Source organism: Loxodonta africana, chromosome 14 (assembly GCF_030014295.1).
Source record: "Loxodonta africana isolate mLoxAfr1 chromosome 14, mLoxAfr1.hap2, whole genome shotgun sequence".
Classification (NCBI taxonomy): Eukaryota; Metazoa; Chordata; class Mammalia; order Proboscidea; family Elephantidae; genus Loxodonta; species Loxodonta africana.
The window spans coordinates 23,647,844-23,673,299 of record NC_087355.1 but is presented as its reverse complement, the minus strand read 5'-3'; the positions used below and the strand labels follow the sequence as shown (position 1 = coordinate 23,673,299).

Sequence of the window (25,456 nt, the reverse complement as noted above, 5' to 3'; positions counted from 1 at the left end):
ATCTTTATATAGTTAAAATTTTATATTCTCTTGGTCACAAAAATCCGTCCATTTATTATCAATAAAAACTATTTTTTTTTTTCCTCATACTTATAATCTTTAAATAGAAATTGGGAGAGTACAAACCACTGTATTTTTCTGCTTGATGATTTTTAAAATAGATTGGGTATGTTTCCTGAGGTGGGGCAACATATACTTTGGGTAGGAAACATTAAGTCCCAACTCTCAGTGTTCATGTCAAGACTACAGAGGTCAAATTTCTGAAGAAAAAGATTATATTAAATTTTATTTCTTGCAGATATTAAGTATATTTTTTCCTAGCCAAATAATAATTATAAGCTCAAAGTGACGCTCATACCTGAATTTTAATTAAATTCTGTATTTCTTCATGAAGTTTGTCATGCTCCTTTTCAATTGAATCCCAAATTATCAGGGCTGATTCCAAGGGTGTAATTCGTTCATCACTTTCAAACTGTGCATCTTAAAAAGAGAACAAAATAAGTAACTTACAAAGTTAAGCAGAGCTATACTTTCATAAGTTTTTAAATAATTCATTCCTTAATTTAATAAATGTATACTATGTCAGACACTGTTCTAGCACATACCAGTCTAGGGAATTGATTTGATTTTCTAAGTTAATCTTCTCAATGAAAATAATTTTAAAGTACAGTAAGGTAGATGATACTACAAAACGTTTGAAGCTTTTCTTTTTTACTCAAGTATTGATTTAAGGGCTAAAATCTGAAACAAACTATTCAACATAAAGTATCACAGTAGAAGAATTCTTAAACAGTTCTTAAGTCTGCCTTGTAACAAACCTATACAGCACAAAACTAGTGTGTTTATACTGATATCTGAGTTTTAGCGTATACTACTATGGCATTCAAGACCGTCTCTGTATGCCTTATACCTGTATTTATTGAATAAATGAATAAATAAATGCAAGGAACTAATTCTGAACTTAGAAGGAAAAGGACTTGTTACTGGATTAGATGTGGAGCACGAGGAAAAAAGTGGAACCAAGGAGAACTCTTGGGTTTTAGCAACTAGGTAAATAGTGCTGCTGTTTACTGACGTAGGAAACCTGGGTAAGGAGGGGCTCTTGGGAGTTAAGAACGGGAATAAAGAGCTCTACAATCTATGTAAACTATATTTTATTCTTTAAATAATGTTTTTGTCTGGAGTACCATTTCACATTCTCATTCTGACGAAACATATCAATCCTTCCAGGCACACCTCAAATTCTACCTCCTTCTTGAATGTTTGTGAAACACTGCTGGGCACTTTGTAATAGTTTACCACATTTAACCTAAAAAACAATCCTTCTAACAACAATGCTGTTAACCTATAGTCTGCATGGTCTGGAATTATCCAGTTGTGTCCACATCAGCCTGTTTTCTTCTTCAGAAACAGGCCCAGACCAACCTACAGTTCTACCTCTTCCCTATCTACTCTGGCTCTTGTTCTGTCCAGTTATACTCCTAGCACCAACTCCACACCTAATCTTACCCCAACACAAAGCAGGCTACAGGGGCCAGAGAACTAGATGAGTGAGTGGCATGAGAGTTGTACTTAATAAGCTGGAATTTCATATAATACATGTTTAAAAGTAAGCATTTCCATATAAGTACTGCCTATCACTCAGGATGGTTTGGAAAGTATTGTGTAACCTGCAAAAATCAATAAGATATATAATTATTTGCATCAAAGGGTTATTTAAATAACCATGTTACAATGTTGTAAATATCTGCCATTGGTGTTATTTTTGTATACAAAAACATACTGTCGAGTTGATCCCAACTCATAGTGACCCTATAAGACAGAGTAGAAATGCCCCATACGGTTTAAAAACCCATTGCCTTAGAGTCAATTTTGACTCATAGTGACCCTATCGGACAGAGTAGAACTGTCCCATAGGAGCAGCTGGTGGATTCAAACTCCCAACCATTCAGTTCTTAACTGTTGTCCCATCAGGGCTCCTTCATCAGCTATTAGTACTTTGTAAAGCAAATTGAACCAGGCTTGCCCATTACAATCAAAAATGAACTACAGGGACAAGAGGGAGATATTATAGATATAAGCCATATTCTCTTAAATAAGTGCTGACATTAAGTTCAACCAAGAAGCTTCCAATATCATACTTGCCACTAAAAACTGTAATGTATATGATAATAAGAGTCACCACAAAGTTACCATATACAGCCATTCCTCACTAATATGGTTAGGTTTCAAACATCAGTCATTATGCAAAAATTGGCATTATGCAAAACGGATGACCAGGGAACACAAAATATTATGAGGGACACGTAAGTCCATCTGGACCTGAGAGGCAGAAAATATAGGTGGACGCTATATGTCTCAATGGTCATGAAAGTATGTTGTTAATGCACAAAAGAGTCATTTAGTAGATTTTTTACTATTGTCAGAAATGCAAAATGTCAGATGAGATAGTCAATACATGAGGAGTAGGAGTCAAATTTAAACTGAAATATCCAAGACAGTGGCTTACGAAGTCGGTTCCCTAATATCAGTATCAGAATTACCTGGGAACTTATTAAAAATGTAAATTCCAGGGTTCCACATCCATCCTACCCAATCAGAAACTCTGGGAATGAAACCCAGCACTTCTCTGTTTTAACAAGCCCTCTAGGTAATTCAGGAGCTCTGGTGGCACAGTGGTTAAACACTAAGCTGCTCATCAAAGGTTAGTGGTTATGAACCCATTAGCTGCTCTGCAGGTAGGATGTGGCAGATGTGTAGTCTGCTACCCTAAGTAGTGTAATCTGCTTCTGTAAAGATTACAGCCTTGGAAACCCTATGGGGCACTTCTACTCTGTCCTATGTGGTAGCTATTAGTCGCAATCAACTTGACAGCAACTAGTTTGGTTCTGGATTTTGGTCTAAGTAATTCTGATACAGGCTAGAATTTGAGAACCACTGCTCTCAAAAGATAGGGGCTGTATTTCTTTACCTTCCTTTAGAAACACATAGACAGCTAAAGGAAGTGTATATATATATATAAACACACATACATATGTATTCTCACACACACACACACACACACAAACCCCTACCCACCACTCATCTGTCATACTGTGGTAGCTTGCATGTGATGCTGGAAGCTATGCCACCGGTATTTCAAATGCCAGCAGAGTCACCCATGGTAGACAGATTCCAGTGGAGCTTCCAGACTAAGAGACTAGGAAGAAGGACCTGGCAGTCTACTCCCAAAAAATTGGCCAGTGAAAACCTTATGAATAGCAGCAGAACATCGTCTGATAAAATGCCAGAAGATGAGCCCCTCAGGTTGAAAGGCACTCAAAATATGACTAAGGAAGAGCTGCCTCCTCAAAGTAGAGTTGACTTTAATGACCTGGATGGAATCAAGCTTTCAAAACCTTCATTTGCTGATGTGGCATGACTCTGTGAGAAGAAACAGCTGCAAACATCCATTAATAATAGAAATGTGGAATATAGGAAGTATGAATATAGAAAAATTGGAAGGTGTCAAAAATGAAATGGAACACATAAAGATTGATATCCTAGGTGTTAGTGAGTTGAAATTTTAAATCAGACAATCATATGGTCCAGTACAGCAAGAATGACAAATTGAAAAGGAATGGCATTGCATTCACCATCAAAAGGAACATCTCAAGATCTGTCCTGAGGCACCACACTGTTAGTGATAGGACAATAGCCATACACTTCCAAGGAAGACAAGTTTAATTATTATTCAAATTTACACACCAACCACTAATGCCGAAAATGAAGAAACTGGAAATTTTTACCAACTTCTGCAGTCTGAAATAGATCAAACACACAATCAAGATGCATTGAAAACTGGTGAGCGGAATGCAAAAGTTGAAAACAAAGGAGATTAGGTAGTTAGAAATTACGAACTAAGTGACAAAAATAATGCTGGAGATCACATGATAGAATTTTCCAAGATGAACGACTTATTCATTGCAAATACCTTTTTCAACAACATAAATGGTGACTATAGACGTGCACCTGACCAGATGGAATACACAGGAATCAAATTGACTACATCTGTGGAAAGAGGCCATGAAGAAGCTCAATATCATCCCTCAGAACAAGGCCAGCGGCTGATTGGAACAGACCATCAGTTGCTCATATGCAAGTTCGAGATGAAGCTGAAAAAAATTAAAACAAGCCCATGAAAGCCAAAATACAACCTTAAGTATATCCCACCTGAATCTGAAGACCATTTCAAGAATAGATTTGACACACTGAACACTAATGATCAAAGACCACACGAGTTGTGGGATGACATGAAGGTATCATACTTGAAGAAAGCAAGGAAAGATATTTAAAAAATAGGAAAGAAAGAAAAGTCCAAAATATGTGTCAGAAGAAACTCTGAAACTTGCTCTTGAATGTAGAGTAGCTAAAGCAAATGTAGTAATGATGAAGTAAAAGAGCTGCAGAGAAGATTTCAAAGGGCAGCTTGATAAGACAAAATAAAGTATTATAGTGAAATGAGCAAAAACTTAGTTACGAAACCAAAAGAGAAGAACACGCTGGGTATTTCTCAAGCTGAAGGAGCCGAAGAAAAAAGCCAAGCCTCAAGTTGCAATTTTGAAGGATTATATGGAAAGCATCAAAAGATGATGAAAGGAATAGAGTCGCTGTACTAAAAAGAATTGGTTGACTTTCAACCATTCCAGGAGGTACCATATGATCAAGAATAGATGGTACTGAAGGAAGAAGTCCAAGCTACACTGAAGGCATTGGCGAAAAACAAGGCTCCAGCAACTGACGAAATACCCACTGAGATGTTTCAACAAACGGATACATCACTGGAAGCACTCACTCATCAATGCCAAAAAATTTGGAATACAGCTACTTGGCCAACTGATTGGAAGACATCTGTATTTGTGCCCATTCCAAAGAAAGGTGATCCAACAGAATGTGGAAATTATCAAATAATATCATTAACATCACAGGCAAGTATAATTTTGCTGGAGGTAATTCAAAAAGGGTTGCAGCAATACTTCGACAGGGAACTGCCAGAAAGTCAAGCCAGATTCAGAAGAGGACGTGGAATGAGGGTTATCACTGCTAATATCAGATGGATCTTGGCTAAAAGCAGAGAATACCACAAAGATGTTTACCTGTGTTTTATTGTCTGTGCAAAGGCATTTGACTGTGCGGATCATAACAAATTATAGATAACACTGAGAAGAATGGAAACTCCAGAACACTTAATTGTGCTCATGAGGAACCTGTACATAGACCAAGAGGCAGTTGTTTGAACAGAACAAGGGGATACTGCTTGGTTTAAAATCAAGAAAATGTGTGTCAGGGTTGTATCTTTTCACCATACTTATTCAATCTGTATATCGAGCTTATAATCCGAGAAGCTGGAGTACTTGAAGAAGAATGTGGCATCAGGATAAGTGGAAGACTCATTAACAACCTGCAATATGCAGAAGACACAACCTTGCTTGCTGAAAGGGAAGAGGGCTTGAAGCATTTACTGATGAAGATCAAAGATTACATTCTTCAGTAAAGACTACATTTCAACGTAAAACAAACATCCTCACAACAGGACCAAAAAGCAACATCACGATAAACACAGAAAAGATTGATGCTGTCAAAGATTTCATTTTGCTTGGATCCACAGTCAATGCCCATGGAAGTCAAGAAATAAAATGGTCTACTGCACTGGGCAAACATGCTGCAAAAGACCTCTTTAAAGTGTTAAAAAGCAAAGATGTCACTCTGAGGACTAAGGTGCACCTGACCCAAGCTATGGTATTTTCAGTTGTTTCATATGCATGCCAGAGGTAGACAATAAATAAGGAAGACTGATGAAGAATTGACACCTTTAGATTATGGTGTTGGCGAATAATACTGAATATCCCATGGACTGCCAGAAGAATAAACAAGTCTATCTCGGAAGAAGTATAGCAAGAGTGCTCCTAAGAAGCAAGGATGGTAAGATGTCATCTCACATACTTTGGAGATGTTACCAGGAGGGACCAGTCCCTAGAGAAGGACAACACACTTGGTAAGGTAGCAGGTCAGTGAAAAAGGGGATGGCCCTTGATGAGATGGACTGACACAGTGGTTGCAATAATGGACTCAAACACAACAACGATTGTGAGGACTGCACAGCATCGGGCAGTGTTCTGCTTCCTTGTACGTGGGGTTGCTGTGAGTTGGAAGCTACGTGACAGCACTTAACAACCATATACATGTACGTGTGCGCGCTCATGCATGCATGAATGCCAGATACATGTGAGCAAGCTTGGAAAACAAACGACAGCTCCCATCTGTTTCTTCTTCTCTTTGGCTTACCTTTAGATGTAGACTGAAATACAAGATAAAAACATGTATTTACCAAGGGTTTTTCCAGCTGCAATTCTTGTCAAAAACTGACATATGTATACAGTTCTCAATTGGTAAGCTGTTAGGCTGGACAGTCCATGAATAATAGCTGAAAAGGAAAAGTGAATTTCATTAAAAAAAAAAAAAAAATCAAACATGAGCCAGCAGTGCCACTGTGTGGTTTGCTGAGTAATAGGTTACTATCATCTTGTAAAAATTATCCTACATTTAGGACTCTATGTTTTAATTATTTATAGGTAATTTTAAAAATAGGAACAAAAAGGCTAACAATAAATACCTTTCTTGTAAGACAAAAGTGACGCTTCACCTGTAGGGTACTAAGTATTGACAGTCACTTTCACAAGTAGCACTTTAACAAAAAAAGGTTTAGATACATAAAACGCAAGAAACCACTAGCTGGAAGCTTATTTTAAACTTTAAAATTCTTAATATTATAGGAAATAGTTTACATTATTTCTGATAAGGTTTCAGTTAAGTGAGTTTTACAAAGCCTCACCGTCACTCAGATGCTGTACTAGGCAGTGAGTACACTCAGGGGTGACAAGCCATAGTCCCAGCCCTCAGTGAGCTTATTCCCACATACCAACGAGGACAAAGGATTGAATAACTAAAGTAAAAATGTGGTGAAAACTGAAAAAAGACAAGTACAGAAAGCTGGGGATGCATATAGAAAAGAAACTTTGTTAAGTACTTTTTATGAGGAAAGCAGGCATCAGGGAAGGCTTCTTTGAGGAAATAACATTTAAGCTAAGATTTAAGGGTACCACTGATAGCATTATACTTCACCCAGGGCTTGGTTGATGTATATAAAAAGGCTACTTAAATAACCAGGCAACTAAAAAGGAGTCCTGCAGCCACTAAGCAGTTAATACATGGATTTACTCCATTTCTTCAGTTTTTTTAAGATGCCATTAATCTTATGCTACATCAGAAATTATCAGGAACAAATATAGTCATAATAGAAATAAGATTTAAAGAGGGCACAAAATTTGTATAAAATTTGAATACAGAATCATTAATAAGAAATATTTACTAAATGTCTACTGCTAGCTTGTTAGGTGCTTATGACTCAGACATAAACAAGACAGCCAGCCCCTGCTCCTCATGAAGATTTTAGATTGACCAAGAAGGTACAAATGAAAACAAAAATTATGCAAATAGATAATTAAAATTTTAATCGGTGCCATCAAGGATAAGTACAGCATAGTATGTGTCTTAGTCATCTGGTGCTGCTAGAACAGAACTAACACAAGTGGGTGGCTTCAACAAAGAGAGATTCACTCTTTCAAAGAGTCCAGAAGGCAAGAAGTCCAAATTCAGAGTGCCAGCTCCAGGGGAAGTCTTTCTCTCTCTCTCTATTGGCTCTGAGGGAAGGTCCTTGTCATCAATCTTCTCCTGGTCCAAGAAACTCTCAGCACCTCGGGTCCAAATGACACACTCTGCTCCTGGAGTTGCTTTCTTGGTAGAATGAGGTCCTCATGTCTCTCTGCTTGCTTCTCTCTTTCATATCTCAAAAGAGACTGGTTTAAGACACAACCTAATCTTGTGGCTTGAGTCCTGGCTGATTAACATAACTGCCACTAATCCTGCCTCATTAACATCATAGAAACAGGATTTACAAAACAAAGGAAAATCACATCAGATGACAAAATGGTGAATAATCACACAATACTGGGAATCATGGCCTAGCCAAGTTGATAACACATATTTTTGGGGAGACACAATTCAATTCATGACAATATGGAAACAAAACACAAAGAAGACCTAATTGATTCTAGGTAGGAAGTCAGATCCCTCCTATCTCACTTCTCTCTGTATTCAAGTTAGTCTACTATGTAGTACTTACAGATAACCTACACACCATTGCCTTTCTGTTCTTTGTATCTGCTGGGCAAGAAAAAAAAAATTACCCTGGTTGAACCTGAGTGTCTGCTTGTTCCATAACTGAGCACTCCTGGCAGAAAAGCATATCAGTGAGCACATTAGTGAGGATCAACTGGCTAATAAAAATAAAAGCAGCTGTATTTGACCCCTTACTACAGGCCAAGCACTGATTTAAGCACTTTTGTCAGCAGTTCTCAATGGGGGCCAATTTTGTCCCCCCAAGGGACATTTGACAATGTCTGGAGACATTTTAATTGTCATGAATGAGAGAGGGGTGCTGCCGGCATCTAGATGACAGAAAACAAGGATGCTGCTAAACATCCTACAAGGGCAAACCCCCACAACGAAGAATTGTTGTTGTTAGGTGCCGTCGAGTCGGTTCCGACTCATAGCGACCCTATGCACAACAGAACGAAACACTGCCTGGTCCTGTACCATCCTTACAATGGTTGTTATGCTTGAGCTCATTGTTGCAGCCACTGTGTCACTCCACCAAAGAATTAAGTGGCCCCAAATGTTAATGTTCCACTGCTATTCATAAGGTATTTACTGGCCAATTTTTTTAGAAGTAGTTTGCAGGCCCTTCTTCCTAGTTTTAGTCTGGAAGATATGCTGAATCCTGTCCACCATGGGTAACCCTGCTGGTGTTTGAAATACCAGTGGCATAGCTTCCAGCATCACATCAAAATGCAAGCCACCACAGTAGACAAACTGACAGAACAAGGGCATACTGCATGGTTTAAAATCAGGAAAGGTTTGCACCAGGGTTGTATTCTTTCACCATACTTACTCAGTCTGTATGCTGAGCAAATAATCCAGCTTTGAATATAGAACCTGGCATCAGGATTGGAGGAAGACTTGTTTAACAACCTGCGATATGCAGATGATACAACCTTGCTGGCTGAAAGCAAAGAGGACTTGAAGCACTTACTGATGAAGATCAAAGACTACAGCCTTAGTATGAATTACACCTCAACATGAAACAAAAATTCTCACAACTGAACCACCACAACCAGGCCAATAAGCAACATCATGACAAATGGAGAAAATATTGACGTTGCTGAGTATTTCATTTTACTTGGATCCACAATCAATGCCCACAGAAGCAGCAGCCAAAAATCAAACAGCATATTATATTGGACAAATCTGCTGCAAAAGACTTCTTTAAAGTGCTAAAAGGCAAAGATGTCACCTTGAGGAGTAAGGTGTGCCTGACCCAAGCCAAGGCATTTTCAGTCACCTCACACGCATGAGAAAGCTGGGCGAGGAATAAGGAGACTGCAGAAGAACTGATGCCTTTGCATTACAGTGTTGGTGAGGAATACGGAATATACCGCGGACTGCTGGAAGAACAAACAAGTCTTAAATTCTTTTAAATTTACAAATTAATGCGAAGATAGTCTTGGAAAAAGCACAGTCAGGGTACTCCTTGGAAACCAAGATGGCGAGACTCCGTCTCACATACTTTTTGCGTGTTATCAGGAGGGACCAGTCCCTGAAGAAGGACATCATGTTTGGTAAGGTACAGCATTAGCAAAAAAGAGACTACACTTGACAAGATGGATTGACAAAGTGGCAGCAATAATGGGATCAAGCATAACAATGACTTTTAGGGCGGTGTTTTATTCTGTTACACATACGGTCCCCCTGTGAGTCTGAACTGACTCCACGGCACCTAAGTGCAATGCAAACGTCAAAGGTTGAAAAGTCTTGCTTTATACATATGAATTCATTTGCTCCTCTCAACATCCCTGTGAGGTATATATTATTGCCATTTTAAAGATGAGGAAATTGAGGTACCAAGAAGGTAATTTGCTTTAAGTCTCAGTGCTATAAAGTAGCAGAGCCAGGAATCAAACTCAGAAAATTTACTCTGGAGCCCATGCTGCATGCTTCACGCTGCATCCCATGGCAGGCTAGTTCTAAGAACAGGTAGAGTGCAGGCAGTTTAGCAACACAGAATGGTAGGAAGCTAAGATCACAAGGTCAGAGTATATGAATTTTGCAGTTTCGGAGGGGTATGGTTCTGCAGTATGCTATATAGGACAATGAAGACAAAAAGTCAACGAACTGAGAAGTCGTATTATCAGTTGGGTTATCTACAGGGATGCTACAATCACCCAGGATGATGGAAAGTACTGGAATGGAGAAGCCAACTATAAGCTAGCTGTCTAAACCTACAATAAATAAAGAAGGATGTCTATATCAGTGGAAGATGGCAATAAGGGGAACAGAAGGTGGCAGAGCCAAACAGCACAAGCATCAAGTGAGCACAGTGAAGGAACAATAGTCTGCAAACGGCATTACCTTAGAAAGGTAGGTATGAGAACTATTCTGTATCTGAATGAAAGAGCTAAGACTTTTCTCAAAAGCACTGAGTTATATATTTTCCTCTGAGTTAAAAATGGAAATACAGAGACAACGCTATGTTCACAATTCGAATACCCATCACTAACTAGCAGTACAACTTGAAAAATAGTTTACTCTCCCTGGGAATTGTCTCCATTTCATTCCTTCCCTCAAGCTTAAAATAATAGAGGTAGCCTAGATTATTCCTCAAATCTTCTTGAGGCAGAACCTTGAAAGAGGTCTTTCTTTTTTTAACAATAAACTTTTATTTTATAGAACGGTTTTAAATTTACAAATTAATGTGAAGATAGTAGAGCGTTCCCACATACCCTGTACCCGGTTTCCCCTATTACTAACATCTTACATTAGTATGGTACATTTGTTCCAGTTAATGAACCAATATTGATATAGTATTATTAACTAAAGTCTACACTTACTCATACTTTCTTAGTTTTTACTTAACGTACTTTTTCTATTCTAGGATCCCATGTAGGGTGCCACATTGCATTTAGTTGCCACGTCTCTTTAGGTTCCTCTTGGCTGTGACTGCTGCTCAGACTTTACTTGTTTTTGATGGCCTTGATGGTTATGAGTACTGGTCAAGTATTTTGTAGAATGTCTCTCCATTGGGATTTGTCTGATGCTTTTGTTATGATTAGACTGGAGTTATGGGTTTTAGGGAGGAAGACCACAGAGGTAAAGTTCCATTTTCATCACATCATATCAGGCATACATACTACCAACAGGACTTATTACTGTTGATGTTGACCTTGATCACCTAGCTGAGATAGTGTTTGTCACTGTAAAGTTATTTTTTTTTTACTCTTTCCACACTGTACTTTTTGGAAGTCGCTACGTGCAGCCCACATTTAAGGAATGAAGAGTTAAGCTCCACCTCCTTTGAGGGCAGAATAGCTACATAAACTACTTGGAATTCTGCAGGGGATATTTATCGCTACTTACATTTATTTATTTATCCACTATTTATTTACATCAGTACGGATTCACCGGTATTTTATACTTTGGGGTATGATCCAATTCTACTTAATTTTCTTGTGCAAGCTGTTGCAGCTTTAGCCTTTGGGGGCTCTTTCAGTTGGCTCCTGTGTCCTTTTCACATGCCCCCGCCATTGTGTGTTTTTTGAAGAGCACTTCCTTAATTTCTGGCACAAGTTGTCTCAGGCTTATCTTTCCTGCCTAGGTCCTGGAATCAGTCATTCTTCAAGGAACACTGGTTCCTTTTATTGGAGAATGGTATTAGAAACCAAGATCTGGACTCTTGGTGTGCTTGTTGCTACTGGAGTTTCATTGCTTCTACACCCTCTCAGCTGACAGAACGAGTAAATATGTCTGTATACTAACCCATGACTAAACCAAAAAAAAAAAAAAACCAAACCCATGACTAGACACATATATTTTTATACCTAACCACCTGTACCCATATTAACCTAAACAGAAGTTCACACTGATGTCTCTAATTCATTACCATATAGATCATGATAGTTTCCTCCCCAAAGAGATCATTTTAATAATACTAATTATGATGAATTCGTTTCATTTCAGGACTTCCCTTTCAAAACGAATGGAAATTATCCATGGCTCCAGTGTTACCTGTGATATCGAAGAAATGCCCTTGAATTGGAAGATAAGGCCTGGTTTGGAACACCCTTTTTAACCTACCAGTAGCTTAGGCTGCTTAACTGGTTCACTCCTCTACCAACTATGAATATCATTGGCCTAATTCATGAAATATGTCAATATGGCTTTCCCAGAATTTTCTATTAAATGCTATCTTGGACACATCTGCATTCAGGTGCTATTAAGTTTAGTGCCAACTCTGGGAAGTAATATCAGAGCAACTCTCTCATCATCTTTCAAAAAGATACAGTAGTCTTCTCTATGAGGCTGTGTCTTTGTCCATCAATTACAGGCTGTGTAAGCAGATTTCATCGACAATTACTTTTACTCTGAGAACTATACTGAGCAAGTAGGCTAAATGAGGTTTAAAAGGCTTACAAATGCACAGAAAACACTGACGTCTGCATATCACCTGGAGGCCACAGTGGCCGCTGAATGCATCGCTACTAAAGGAATACCTGTGTAGAAGGAACAATCAAACACAAGCGCCAAAGAAGACAAAAGCTGGACACTAGATTAGATGCAATTGTATATATTCTACCTCATTTAATGCTTTATCGAAGCTAAACACGAGTATTATTACCCTCATTTTACCTAAGAGAAAAATAAGGCCATCCAGCTGATAACAGGCGGAACCGGAAATCGAATCCAGTCTCAATCAAGAGCCGGCCGGGGTCCCTCCGCTATTCCGCGGCAGCAGCCCCTCTCTTCCAACCCCACCGGGAACCGCGCTGGAAACCAGGCCTAGGCCGACCCCCGCGACTTCCACCTCCCCACGCGCCGCGGACCCCGGCCCCAGCGCCCCTCGCACTCACCCTCGGCGCTGTCGCGGGTCTGGTGGAAGTCCTCGGAGCGGCCGTCGCGGAAGGCCCGGCAAAGAGAGACGCAGAGGAAGTCGAGCATCCAGCCGGCAGCCACGGTCTCGGCCTCGGCCACCACGTCCGCGTCCTCCTCCTCCTCCTCGGGGTTCCCCATCTGCACCTGGCACTCCAGCAGCTCCTGACACTCGAACTGCTCCTGGTCGTCTCTTGCCGTTTCCGCCACCCGCTCCTCTGTAGCGTTGGCATCCTCCCCGTCCGCACAGCCCCGCGGACTCAGAGCCGCCGAGGCTGCAGGCGCCGCCATGCTGAATCGCTCGCGCGGCTTTTTCCCCCTTCAGGCTCCGACCGACGATTGGTTCCTACCGCGGGCGCGAGGCGACGCGGCGGGTCTCTTCCGGCAGGAAACGGCCAGTCACACCGCCAGGACGTGCGAGCGGCTCCAGCTGGGCTTTCTGATTGGCCGAGACCTGCTCTCTCTGGCCGTTGAAACTTCCCTCCAGCGGGAGCGGAGCTACCGGTAGAGCCGTGAGCGGGCTGCGCTTGCCTTGTTTTAGAGTGCTGGACTGTAGTGACTGCGCGGCTGGTTAAAATAAGAAATAGCATTTTAACCGTTGTTATGAGGTGCCAGAGGCTAACAACATCAATCGTTCTCCGTGTATCATAATGTTGTGAGAATTTTTCTTTTCTTTGGGTTGAGGTGTAATTCCTACCAAGGCGGTCGTGTTTGATCTTCCTCAGTAAGTGCTTCAACTTCTTCACTTTCAGTAAGGGGGATTGTGTCATCTGCATATTGCAGGTAGTTAATGAGTCGTCCTCCAGTCCTGATGCTCTGTTCTTCATATAGTCCAGTTTCTCAAATTATTTGCTCAGCATAAAATCCCAAAACCCAGTGCCCTCGAGTCGATTCCGACTCATAGCGACCCTGTAGGACGGAGTAGAACTGCCCATAGAGTTTCCAAGGAGCGCCTGGCGGATTCGAACTGCTGACCCTTTGGTGAGCAGCCATAGCACCTAACAGGATTGAATAAACACGGTGAAGGGATGCCATCCTCTTGCACACGTTTCGTGGTTTTAAGTCATGAAGTATCCCCTTGTTTGGTTCCAAAGATTGCCTCTTAGTCTATGTGCAGGTTCCTCATGAGCACAATTAAGTGTTCTGAATTCCCATTCTTCTCAACCTTACCCATAATTTGTTGTGATCCACACAGTTGAATGCCTTTCAAAGTCATTAAAACACAGGTAAATATCTTTCTAGTATTCTCTGCTTTCAGGGTGAAATAATATACATTGCTGGAGCCCTGGTGGCGAAGTGGTTAAGAGCTCAGCTGCTAACCAAAAGATGGCTACCAACCAAAAGTCAGCAGTTGGAGTCCACCAGCCGCTCCTTGGAAACGCTGTGGGGCAGTTCTGCTCACATGTGGGGTTGCTATGCGTCAGAATTGACTCAATAGCAATGGGTTTGGTTTTGGTTTTGTAATATACATTGCTGTATTTCTGCATTTATAAACATCAGAATCCAAACTACGTTTGTACTTTTCAAGCATCCTTTTTTATTGAGAACCTATTATGTGAAGGGCACTGTGTTAGAATAGTACATGATAAACATAAAGACACTGTTGTTCTCCTTGAATTATACTCCAGATCACTGCCTTAGTCATCTAGTGCTGCTATAACAGAATTGGCACAAGTGGATGGCTTTAACAAAGAGAAATTTATTCTCTGACAGTCTAATAGGTTACAAGTCCAAATTCAGGGCATCATTTCCAGGGGAAGGCTTTCTCAGTCGGCTCTGGAAGAAGGTCCTTGTCCTCAATCGTCCCATGATAGAGGAGCTTCTCAGGCACAGGGACCCAGTGTCTAAAGAACGCTCTCTGCTCACGGTTCTGCTTTCTTGCTGGTATGAGGTCAGCAACTCTCTGCTTACTTCCCTTTCCTTTGATCTCTTGAGAGAGAAAAAGTGTTACAGGCCGCACCCCAGGGAAACTCCCTTTACAGTGGATGAGGGAGGTGACCTGAGTAAGGGTGGTGTTACAATCCCACCCTAATCCTTTTAACAGAAAATTACAATCACAAAATGGAGGACAATCACAATACTGGGAATCATGGCCTAACCATGTTGACACATTTTTGGGGGGAACACAGTTCAATCCATGACAGTCACACATACTTACACGCAGTACATAATCATTAAATTAATGAGTGATGCTAGCTGTAACCCTAATGGGAGTTTCTGGATGGAAAGAGACTAAGCCAGGGAGATTCCAGTAAAAAGATAAAATTTGATCAGGAGTGCTTAGTATCTTCACAGGTGGAGGGGAGAGGAGATAGACATGGGTGTGAACTGATTTTTTATTTAAGTAAGTTTTAGACACTAGTTTGCTGTTCTCACCAATGGTTCTGAACCTTAGCTGTACATCAGAGTTTCTTTATCGTCTGAGGTAGACTTCGTATTCATTAGATCATATTTATCGTCTGAGGTAGATTCATATTCTACAAAGGCCTGAGCATTTCTGTTTTTCAGAATTCCCCAATATAGAGCCAGGGTTCATAGTTACTGAGCCACACAAATAAATGAACCCCAACAAAAACACCCAGTGAGTATGAAATTCCCACTTGACTTTGAGGCAGTTGTGGTTAGCTGCCATCAAGTCAGCCTCTGACTCTGGGGACCCTAATGACAACGGGATTAGACCATTGTGATTCACAGCTCTTTCATTGGCTGATTTTTTGGAAGTTGATTGCCAGGCCTTTCTTCCTAGTCTGTCTTGGCCTGGAAGCTCTGCTAAAATCTGTTCAGCATCATAGCAACATGCAAGCCTCCATTGATGGATGGATGGTGGCTGTGCATGAGGTACATTGGCCAGGAATCGAGACTGGGTCTCTCACATGGAAGCATAGAAGGCAAGAATTCTACCACTAAACCACCACTGCCCCCTCTTTGAGGCTGAGGTCACAGTATATAACAGGTAAAAGAAGCACCCTTCTACTTTTGAAGATTTTTTTCCTCTTTGGAATCAATAGATTAATACAGAGGACTGAAGAAATGTTTAGAATTAAAAGGAAGCAGGTTTTAGGGGGAAAAAAGTATTTTAGACAATTCTAATCTTATAGAGCTTTCAAATGCTTAAATGATCTTTGTAGCCACTTGAGATTTGTAAAAGACCTTTCATGATTTACAGGTTTAGTGAGCAGTTGGAGTGACAGAACACAGGCTTGGTAGGTGGTGCTAACTAGTTAAGGAAATGCAGTTGGTTGGAAGATGGAACTCAAGATTGACTCTCTGTGGCAATTTTATTACTTTATTTTTAAAAATACCTTCTGCTGTATACCTTAGGTAACCCTGGTGGCATAGTGGTTAAGAGGTTTGGCTGCTAACTCAAAGGTCAGCAGTTCAAATCCACCAGGTGCTCCTTGGAAACTCTGTGGGGGCAGTTCTGCTCTGTCCTATAGGGTTGCTATGAGTTGGAATTGACTCGATGGCAGTGAGTTGGTTGGTTTGTTTGTTTTTGGTGTATACCTTTAGCAAATCACTGATTAGCCAATATTTTTAATAAAATGCATCTGCCAGAACTGATGGCAATAACATTATATGGGAGTAAAGAAGGCCCAAGGGAAGAAGTTTTTTCCTATCTCTCCCCCCCCTGGAAATAAACCAACTCTAGATAAAACACTGCATCCTGGTGATTTTTTTTTTTTTCACTCCTTGTTATGGATTGAAGAAGCCCTGGTGGCGAAGTGGCTAAGCACTCGGCTGCTAACAGAAAGGTCAGAGGTTTGGACCCACCAGCCACTCTGTGGAAAAAAGATGTGACAGTCTGCTTCAGTAAAGATAAACAGCCTTGGAAACTGGGGGCTGTTCTGCTGTGCGCTATAGGGTCACTATGAGTCAGAATTGACTCAACAGCAAAGGGTGTTTAGGTTTGTTATGGATCAATACGTAGAAGTCCTAACGCTCCCTCCCCCACTGTCCCACCTCCACCCCACCCTCTCTACCTGTGAATGTAACTCGTTTGGAAATAGGATCTTTGAAGATGTTATCAGCTAAATTAACATGAGGTCATACTGGAGTAGTCTATCCTAATCCAGTCTGAGTGGTGTCCTTATAAAAGAGGGGAAGAAACACAGATACAGAGGGGAAGTCTTCCATGTGAAGATGGAGGCAGATATTGGAGTGACAAGTAATGCCGAGGTTCACATGCCATCACCAGAACCTAGGAGAGGCATGGAACAGATTCAACCTCAGAGCATCTAGAAGGACTCAACATGGCTGGCACCCTGATTTTGAAACTATGAGACAATAAATTTCTCTTGACAATGACAGCCCTAAAAAAATTAGTACTAGGGACAGTTTCTACTTACTAGAGCAATGCGTGAGCCACATAAACCAAAAAGCCAAATGAAATCCACTGCCGTCAAGCCGGTTCCGACTCATGTCGACCCTATAGGATAGAGTACAACTGCACCATAGGGGTTCCAAGGAGCAGCTGGTGGATTTGAACTGCCAACCTTTTTGGTTAGCAGCCCTGTCTCTTAACCACTGTGGCACCAGGGCTCCAAATGTAATTTTAAATTTTCTGGTAGTCACATTAAAAAAAATAAAAAGAAACGGGTGAAATTAATTTTAATAATATAGCTTATTTAACCCAGCATATCCAAAATAGTATCATTTCAACAGGTAATTAATATTTAAAAATTATTAATTAATGAGCAATTTACATTCCTTTCTATTTTTTTTTTAAATAAGTCTTCGGAATCCAGTGTGTATCTTACACCTACACATATCTCAATTTGGAGTAGCCATGTTTCAAAGTGCTCAAATAGCCAGATATGCATAGTGGCTGCTCTAGTGGACAACACAGGACCATGCAGTTAGGATTTCAGACCCTGAAGTCAGAGAAATCTGGGTTTGAATTTCTTTTTTCCACCAATGTCTAACTCTAAAAAAAAAAAAAAAAAAACCTTAGCAAATTGATTAAAGACACTTTACTCCTGTTTTCTCATTTGAATAATAATACCTACCTTAAAGAGTTGCTGGATGAATTAAGGACTTAATAAATGGTGGTGGTGTTATCATAACGTTACCTTTCTACTGTGCTGTGTAGAAACAGGATTTATCACAACCGTGTTTGAATCCAGTGTACCTCTTTCACTGAGTAGCTTATTGGATATTGGTCAAGATTCTTTATCTCTGTCTGGCTCTTTCTTTAGCTGTCACATAGGAAGTAATGGCTCCAAACTCATAGAATTGATGTCAGGGTGAAATGGAATAAAATATGTGGAAGTGCTCTACAAACCCTACCAACCATTTCCAAAGTGAAACTAGAGACATTAACAGATCACATTATTTGTGATTGAAAAACAGTTGGAATTGTGATGGTTATATGGCTATTTTTGAAACTCGTAGAACTGTACGCCTAAAATGGATTAAGTTTACTGTATGTAAATTATCCTCAATAAACCTGATTAAAAAAAATACGATTTGGAAAACTCCCAGTTTTAATAAAGTCGAAGCTACCTCCCACCCCCACCCCAGGTCTTCTCAGAGTGTTAGGTATGCTAATGTGGATTATGGATTTCTAAGAGTGAAGTGTAATATACGACACGTCCCATAATTAACCATTGCACTCTTTTACTCTTTTTTCACAGGACATCCTGTATAATTATTTTCCCAGCAAACACACTTTGGGAAATGCTGCTGTAAACTACTGTTAAAGAAAATGCTCCTACCCCCCAACTCATGTTTAAGCTTAACTCTTTCCAGAAACTAAGTATTTGTGATAAAGACAGTTCTGGGAAAAGTTTAAGTAATTAGATAAGCCATAGCTAGCCTATAGAATGCAGACAAGCAAACTGAATAAACCAACCCAAGCCGCCTCTGCTGATTAAATGAATGACATCCTTAGTTTCTTAGTGCTGCTATAACAGAGATTTATTTTCTCACGGTTTAGGAGGCTAGACGTCCAAATTCAGGGCACCCACTCTACGGGAAAGCTTTCTCTCTCTCTCTGCTCTGGAGGAAGGTCCTTGTCTCTTTTCAGCCTCTGTTCCTCGATTCTTTGATGATTTTCACATGGTGTGCATCTTACCTCCCGTGCATCTTCCCCTCTGTTTGTGCTAATCTTACTTTTCTGTGCTAATCTGCTCTTTTTATATGTCAAAAGTAATTGGCTTAAAGCATATGATCTCATTCACATAACAAAGAAAGTTCTCTTCCCAAAAGGTACCAAAACCCATTGCCAATGAGTCAGTTCCGACTCATAGCACCCCTATAAGACAGAGTAGAACTGCACCATAGGGATTCCAAAGAGCGGCTGGTGGATTCGAACAGCTGAACTTTTGGTTAGCAGCTGAGCTCTTAACTACTACACCGCCAGGGCTCTGTACTGTATATAAGCTGATCAAAATTGTAATGTGACCAGCTCATCTCTCTAGAGGCCTACTCCTTGCTCTTGAACATTTTTTTTTCTGCCCAATAAAACCTTTTAACTATAATTGACTTATTGATCAGATTTTTCTTTTGATACTACTATACAAATATGTACAGCTACCAGCTATTAAGTTTATTTTATTATGTCTAAGTCTGACAGAAAACTCAGCATCACTTGACACAATTGATCTCCTGGATACATTTTCTTCCTTTGACTGACAGGATTCCATCCTTTCCTGGTTGTTCTCACACCTTGCTAGCTATCTCTCAGCTTTCCTTGCTGGCTATTCCTCTTGTTGCTAAACTCTGAATATTGGAGTGTTCTGGACCACAGTACTCGAACCTCTTCTTTCTTTTGGATATATTCATTCCTGAGTTGATCCCTATGTTTAAAATCATTGTGGGATTTTATCTTAGAAAATTCACACAGAGATACTCAGGTTTGACATGCTTAAGTTTATTTAGTTTATTGCAAGGTAGTCATGGGAAAGCACAAAAGTTAAGACCTCACAACATTAATTTAGAACCAGAGAGTTAGAATTTACAATTATAGTATTAGTTAAATGTTTAGAGTCCAAATCTTTAGATTTCAGGCTTTTACTTTTAATGATAGGTCTCAGGTGGAAGGCTTGACTATGGCTAGAACTAAGCAAAACCCATTGTCATCGAGTTGATTCCGACTCATAGTGACCGAAGACCAGACAAGTTGTGGAATGACATCAAGGACATCATACATGAAGAAAGCAAAAGGTCATTGAACAGACAGGAAAGAAAGAAAAGACCAAGATGGATGTCAGAGGAGACTCTGAAACTTGCTCACGAAAGACGAGCAGCTAAAGCAAAAGGAAGAAATGATGAAGTAAAAGAGCTGAACAGAAGATTTCAAAGGTCCGTGTAGCCAGCAGAGTCCCAGCTCCACCTCTGCCTTCTCTTAGTGAGTGAGTAGAAATTTAAGAGTTTACATGTGAATCTGTCATCTTGGCTCCAGATAACAAGGGCCAATGTGACATCAAAGATGTCTTTTCTCCAGTGTTAGAGAACAGTTGAATGACACATCGTTCCTTCAAGGTTAGAGTTTAGGGAGGTTGTTTAGAGATTAACTTTGTTATATTTTCTTGTTTCACTGCAAGCTGGGTCAAAGTGACCTTAAAGGTTGTTTATGTTCTTTACATACTTCACCATAGGATTTCCAAGGCTATATATCGTTATGGAAGCAGACTGCCATATCTTTCTCCAATGGAGCAACTAGTGGGTTCAAACCACTGACCTTTTGGTTAGCAGCCAAGCATTTTAACGTCTGTGGCACCATGGCTTCTCTTGTAGGTCTAAGTTAAAAATTTCTAAATAACTTTCTAGCGACTTACAAGTTTCTAATGACTTACTTAGAGTTAATGTTAGAGAGACTCACAAAGGTAGATGTATTTCTATTTCTAAGTTCATATTAAGAGTGGCTATGCACATATGTTTTGAAAGCATAATAATGTCTTATACCTTATGGGATTTGAGATCATTATAGAAACATACAGAACATAAATAATCTAGATCCTGTTGAGACCCAAGCATAAATCTCCCTCTAACATTTCTGCTGAGCTACCCCACAGCTTTGCTTAAATAGTTAAGCATCTCAAAATTGACAAGTCCAAATATAATCCCCATCTCATCAAACCAGAACCTCAAGTTGTCTTTCCCATCTTAGTAAATGTCACTGCCATTTACTTAGCCAATTAATTGGGCCAAAAACCCATGTTTCATGCTTGGTTCCTTTCTTTATCTCACATATCACCTCCAGTCCTTCAAAGCTTTGGTCAGCTCTACCTTCAAAATAATCCAGAATCTGACTACTACTATCTTCTCTTTGCCAAAAGATTAAAGCCAAAAGCCCCCAAGCTATTCAATTTAGGCAAATAAATGGCTAGGTATATGACGACGGTAGGACTGCCAGCTTCACTCATTTAATGACTTCATTATTGAATGATATCATAGGATGGGTCTTCCTCACAACAAGATTATTGCACATGGAAACAGATAATATTTTAAAAGCAAATGAACTGATCCAGATGAATGATTATTTTTTGACTTATCTCAGATCAATGTTGCTGGAGTCAGAAACAAATCTTAGTTTTTTTCTTGCCAAGGAACCTCAAGCTTTTGCACAGAAGAGCCTACTCAAATTCTGTCTAGTGAAATCTCTGAATACATAGAAGAAGGCCTCTGTCAGTTCCCTTCTGGTCCTGGCTGGAGTCTCAAAAAGCCACAAGGAAGGAAGTTTCTAGAGTACAAGTGTGGCAGCATCAGTAGGTGATTGACTTAGCGGATGCTACATATGGTTCTCAGAATTCTTGATTGTTCCCCATCTATAGGTCATGGCCCAGAGGAGTCAGACTGAGATTGCAGCCTAGCTCTGCCACTTACCTGCTTTGTGAACCAAGGCAAACAAGATAAACTCTCCTGGCATTAGTTTCTTTATTCATAAAGTAGAGGTCACAATAGAATTTGTCTCAGAGTTCTTGTGAGAATTAAATGACTTAAAGAAAACACATAGGACCCAAACCAATCTGGTTGCGCTGGAGTCACCTGATCCACCCTGTAGAACACAATACAATGCTCCGTAGGGTTTCCAAGGCTGTAATCTTAACTGGAGCAAACTGCCACATCTGTCTCCTGTGGAGCGGCTTGTGAGTTCGAACAACCAACCTTTCGTTAGCAGTAGAGCACTTTAACTGCTGTGCCACTAGAGCTCCTTGCACATAGACCAGCACCTGGCATAGTTTAAGTGCTCAATCGTATTAGCTACTACTGGTTTTCTCCGTCTTGTTTTCAGTTATTTTGTGGCAACAAAATCTCTTATGCAGAGTCATGTTTTCCCCCTTAGCTTAATTAAATCTCAAGATTTTTGGAGGGTGGTGGGGAGGGAAGGGAAAGGATGATCTTAATAATAGACTGTTTCTACCTGTAGAAAAGTGTAAACCTGAAGGGGGACATTGTTAAAGAAAATACCCTCTCCCACCATTTAGACTTAACTCTTAACCCTTTGCAGAAACTAAAAAGACAGTTCTGGGAAAAGTTTAAATAATTACATAAGCCATAACTAGCCTATAGAATGTAGACACACACACTTAATAAACCAATCCAAGCCACCTCTGGCTGATTGAGTGAATGAAAGCCAATTATTTTAAATTTCCCTTTTGGGAAATCCCCTAAGAGTTTGCACTGTATATAAGCTCATCAACATTGTAATGTGACGAGCTTGTCTTATTCAAAAAAAAAAAAAAAAAAGCCCAGAAGGAAATACGGCAAAATGCTAAGATTTGATAAATTAGATACTTATTTTGTTAGCCCTGGTGATGACATTTATTCTGCCCAGTAGAGGTCACTATGTAATGAAATATTTGGTTAAGCAGTGAAATATATTGTGTAATTCCACCCCCCCATGCAAAGATTTTCAGTCATTTAAAAAAAAATCTCTGAAACTCTTTTTTCAAGTGAAAGTTCATGTATAAGCCCACTGTGCAAAAGAGCTAAACACGAGGTAGGGGTAGGGGCCAAAGAGTGCAGAAGTTGGTTTGAAAACTACTGCACAAATACCAAGTAACATTCATGAAAGTGGCTTACATGTTTACTCTTTTGGCCTTAGGAATTTCTTCTGATTTCAAGATCTGGGTTTCCTTTATCTGCTCTCCACAGAGCATCAACATGGTGCTCTAGGAAGCTGAGGAGAGGCTGCTGCCCAAGAAGCTCCTCTGAAAGCCAGTCAGGTAGAAGAGGTCAAAGAGGCACCCACTGACACCCTTTCCCAAATTGTTAGGTTGCAGGACTAGAAGGATCCTTTGAACACTCACTCTGCGCTGGACTTGCTGTTTTGCTTTTGGCACATTTTGTTTCTATCGTAGATAACCGTGGTATGATGGATCGCTTGCATGTGGCCGTCCTAGCCATGGTCTTGCAACTTCCATCCAAATGATTGGGCGGGATTGTGCAATAGGGTAATTGTGGCCCATCAAAGGGATTGGTCAGTTTTTGCCATCCTTCTGGGCTTGAAATGAGCCATGGCAGAGGCAGGAAAAAGACCCCACCACCACCAAGGAAGAATGGCTAGGAGCCAGCCCCTTCTTTGGACCTGGGATCCCAGTTCTGAGAAGCTCCTGGAACCAGGAGAAAAAGAGATGTAACACTGAAGGCAGAGACCTGGCAGCAAAGGCCCAGCAATAGGAGATGGCGTGGTGGGCTTCCCAGCTCATGGAGAGAGAAAGCTGAGTGCCTTTGGGCAGAGGCCTGGGGCCAGGAAGAGGCATGCTTGTGAGCATGACTGGAAAGAGCCAGTCCTGTTGGAAGAACTGTATCCTTGAGTGTTCCCGAGCCTGAATTGTAACTGCTGCTTCCCTAATAAACCCCATACTCATCAATATTGTCTGTGAGTTTTGTGTGGCCATTGCAATGAATTATCAAACCCAGCAGAAAAGTAGAGAGTTCTCTGGGAGGATTGGTTGGTGTCAGAATTGGTAAAGACAAAGAGAGAGGAGGCATGTCTGGCCTCTGCCTCATGGAAATCAGCCTTGTGTTATTGATCTTGGTTCTCCTTTCCCATTGTGGGTTTGGAGGAGGTCAGACAGTGCCCCCCATGGCATTTTTACCGTAATTTCTCTCTCTTCTTGGGTCATTCATTATGCTTTTGGCTGCAAATAACAGAAAACTCTATTAAAAATAGCTTATATTATAAGAAAAGTACACTATGTCATATAACAGGAAGGCTGAACGTGTATCAGTTCCAGGGCTGATCAATGTCACTCAACATCATCGTTAAGGACCCAGGGCCCTTTCATCTCTCTAACCTGCTCGGTGCATCCTCTTGCTCTTTTAGAATGGCTCACTCATGGTTTGCCTGTGGGTGGTGCGAACAGTTAACATGCTTGGCTGCTAACCCAAAGGTTGGAGCTTCGAGTCCACCCAAAGGCACCTCAGAAGAAAGTCCTGGAGATCTACTTCCAGAAAATCAGCCATTGAAAACCCTATGGAGCACAGTTCTACCCTGACACACATAGGGTTGCCGTGAGTAGGAGTCAACGCAACAGCAACTAATTTCCTTCCCAGTTGCAAGAAGGTTGCTGAGGCAACAATGGCCAGAGGGAGGAATTCTCTCTTGCATCCCGTAAAAGATCATTACAGTGCTGAACCCAGATCTCTTTCATCTTTTTTTTTTTTTTTTTAACCATTTTTGTGTGTTCCCTTCCCCACTTTTCCTTCTAACATCTAACACCCCTGGCTGTTCTTCGGAGAACTGTCTTTGGGCTACTGGAGGTAAGCAGAGAAGAAGTGCTTGGGAATTGTCTTCCCCCTGGCCTTTGCTGACCATGCAGGATTATGAAAGCACAGCACACTTGCCTGGGAAGGACAACTAACTCCATGGTAATCCTTAAATTCTAGAGTTCTCCTGCAGGATCAGGCTGAAGCAACTTTCTCGGTCTCCTCCGCCTCCCTGCCCTGCTTCCTCTACTCCCTCAGTGGTCACCTCTGGGAGCACTTCCTTTATAAACCATTTGCATGGGAGTTTCCATCTCAGCTCGTCTGTACAACCCTATCTATGTCACATGTCTCTTTAATTAGAAAAGAAGCTCTTGCAGAACCCTCAGCAAATTTCTCCTACTTCTCTTGGGCCAGGAAAGTCACGTGTTTATGCCTTAGCTAACTCTACCTCGAGGAGAATAGGCTTACCAAGACTGACGTAGTTGTCAATCATGATATACCCACGAATCTGCGGAGGCATTCAGAATACCCTGAAGCACATAATGGTGGATATCTGTGGAAAAACAAAAATCAGGTTTTGGCCTGCAAGAGACTTGAAGAGAAAGAAAATAAGCAACAGTGCCCTTTTTTTCCTGGGCCTGGTTCACATCTAAGAAAGCACACTGTGATGGAAGGACCTTTATTACTCTCTATGAGAAAATGAGTGTCATCGAGTTGATTC

At 40.7% G+C, this 25,456-nt stretch overlaps 1 protein-coding gene and 1 long non-coding RNA gene across 6 annotated transcripts in view; one reads left to right on the top strand and one right to left on the bottom strand.

Annotated features, from left to right (window-relative positions):
• The window catches only part of TERF1 (telomeric repeat binding factor 1), a 58,731-nt gene extending 45,190 nt beyond the window's left edge, over positions 1-13,541 (bottom strand). The window contains exons 1-3 of one of the 5 annotated variants that reach the window (XM_064267824.1): positions 13,062-13,541; positions 6,368-6,463; positions 359-480 (exon numbers count right to left, since the gene is read on the bottom strand). In XM_064267824.1, the coding sequence (XP_064123894.1) occupies positions 359-480; positions 6,368-6,463; positions 13,062-13,371 (528 nt within the window). In that variant the 5' untranslated portion in view covers positions 13,372-13,541. The remainder of the gene's footprint in view (positions 1-358; positions 481-6,367; positions 6,464-13,061) is intronic. The other 4 variants (XM_010588533.3, XM_023545791.2, XM_064267823.1 and 1 more) reach the window with 4 other exon arrangements.
• On the top strand, positions 13,286-24,890 carry LOC135227614 (uncharacterized). Its single transcript, XR_010317782.1, has 3 exons — positions 13,286-13,804; positions 18,714-20,432; positions 23,129-24,890. It is a non-coding gene; the product is annotated as an uncharacterized LOC135227614 (long non-coding RNA).
• The last annotated feature ends 566 nt before the right edge of the window (positions 24,891-25,456 follow it).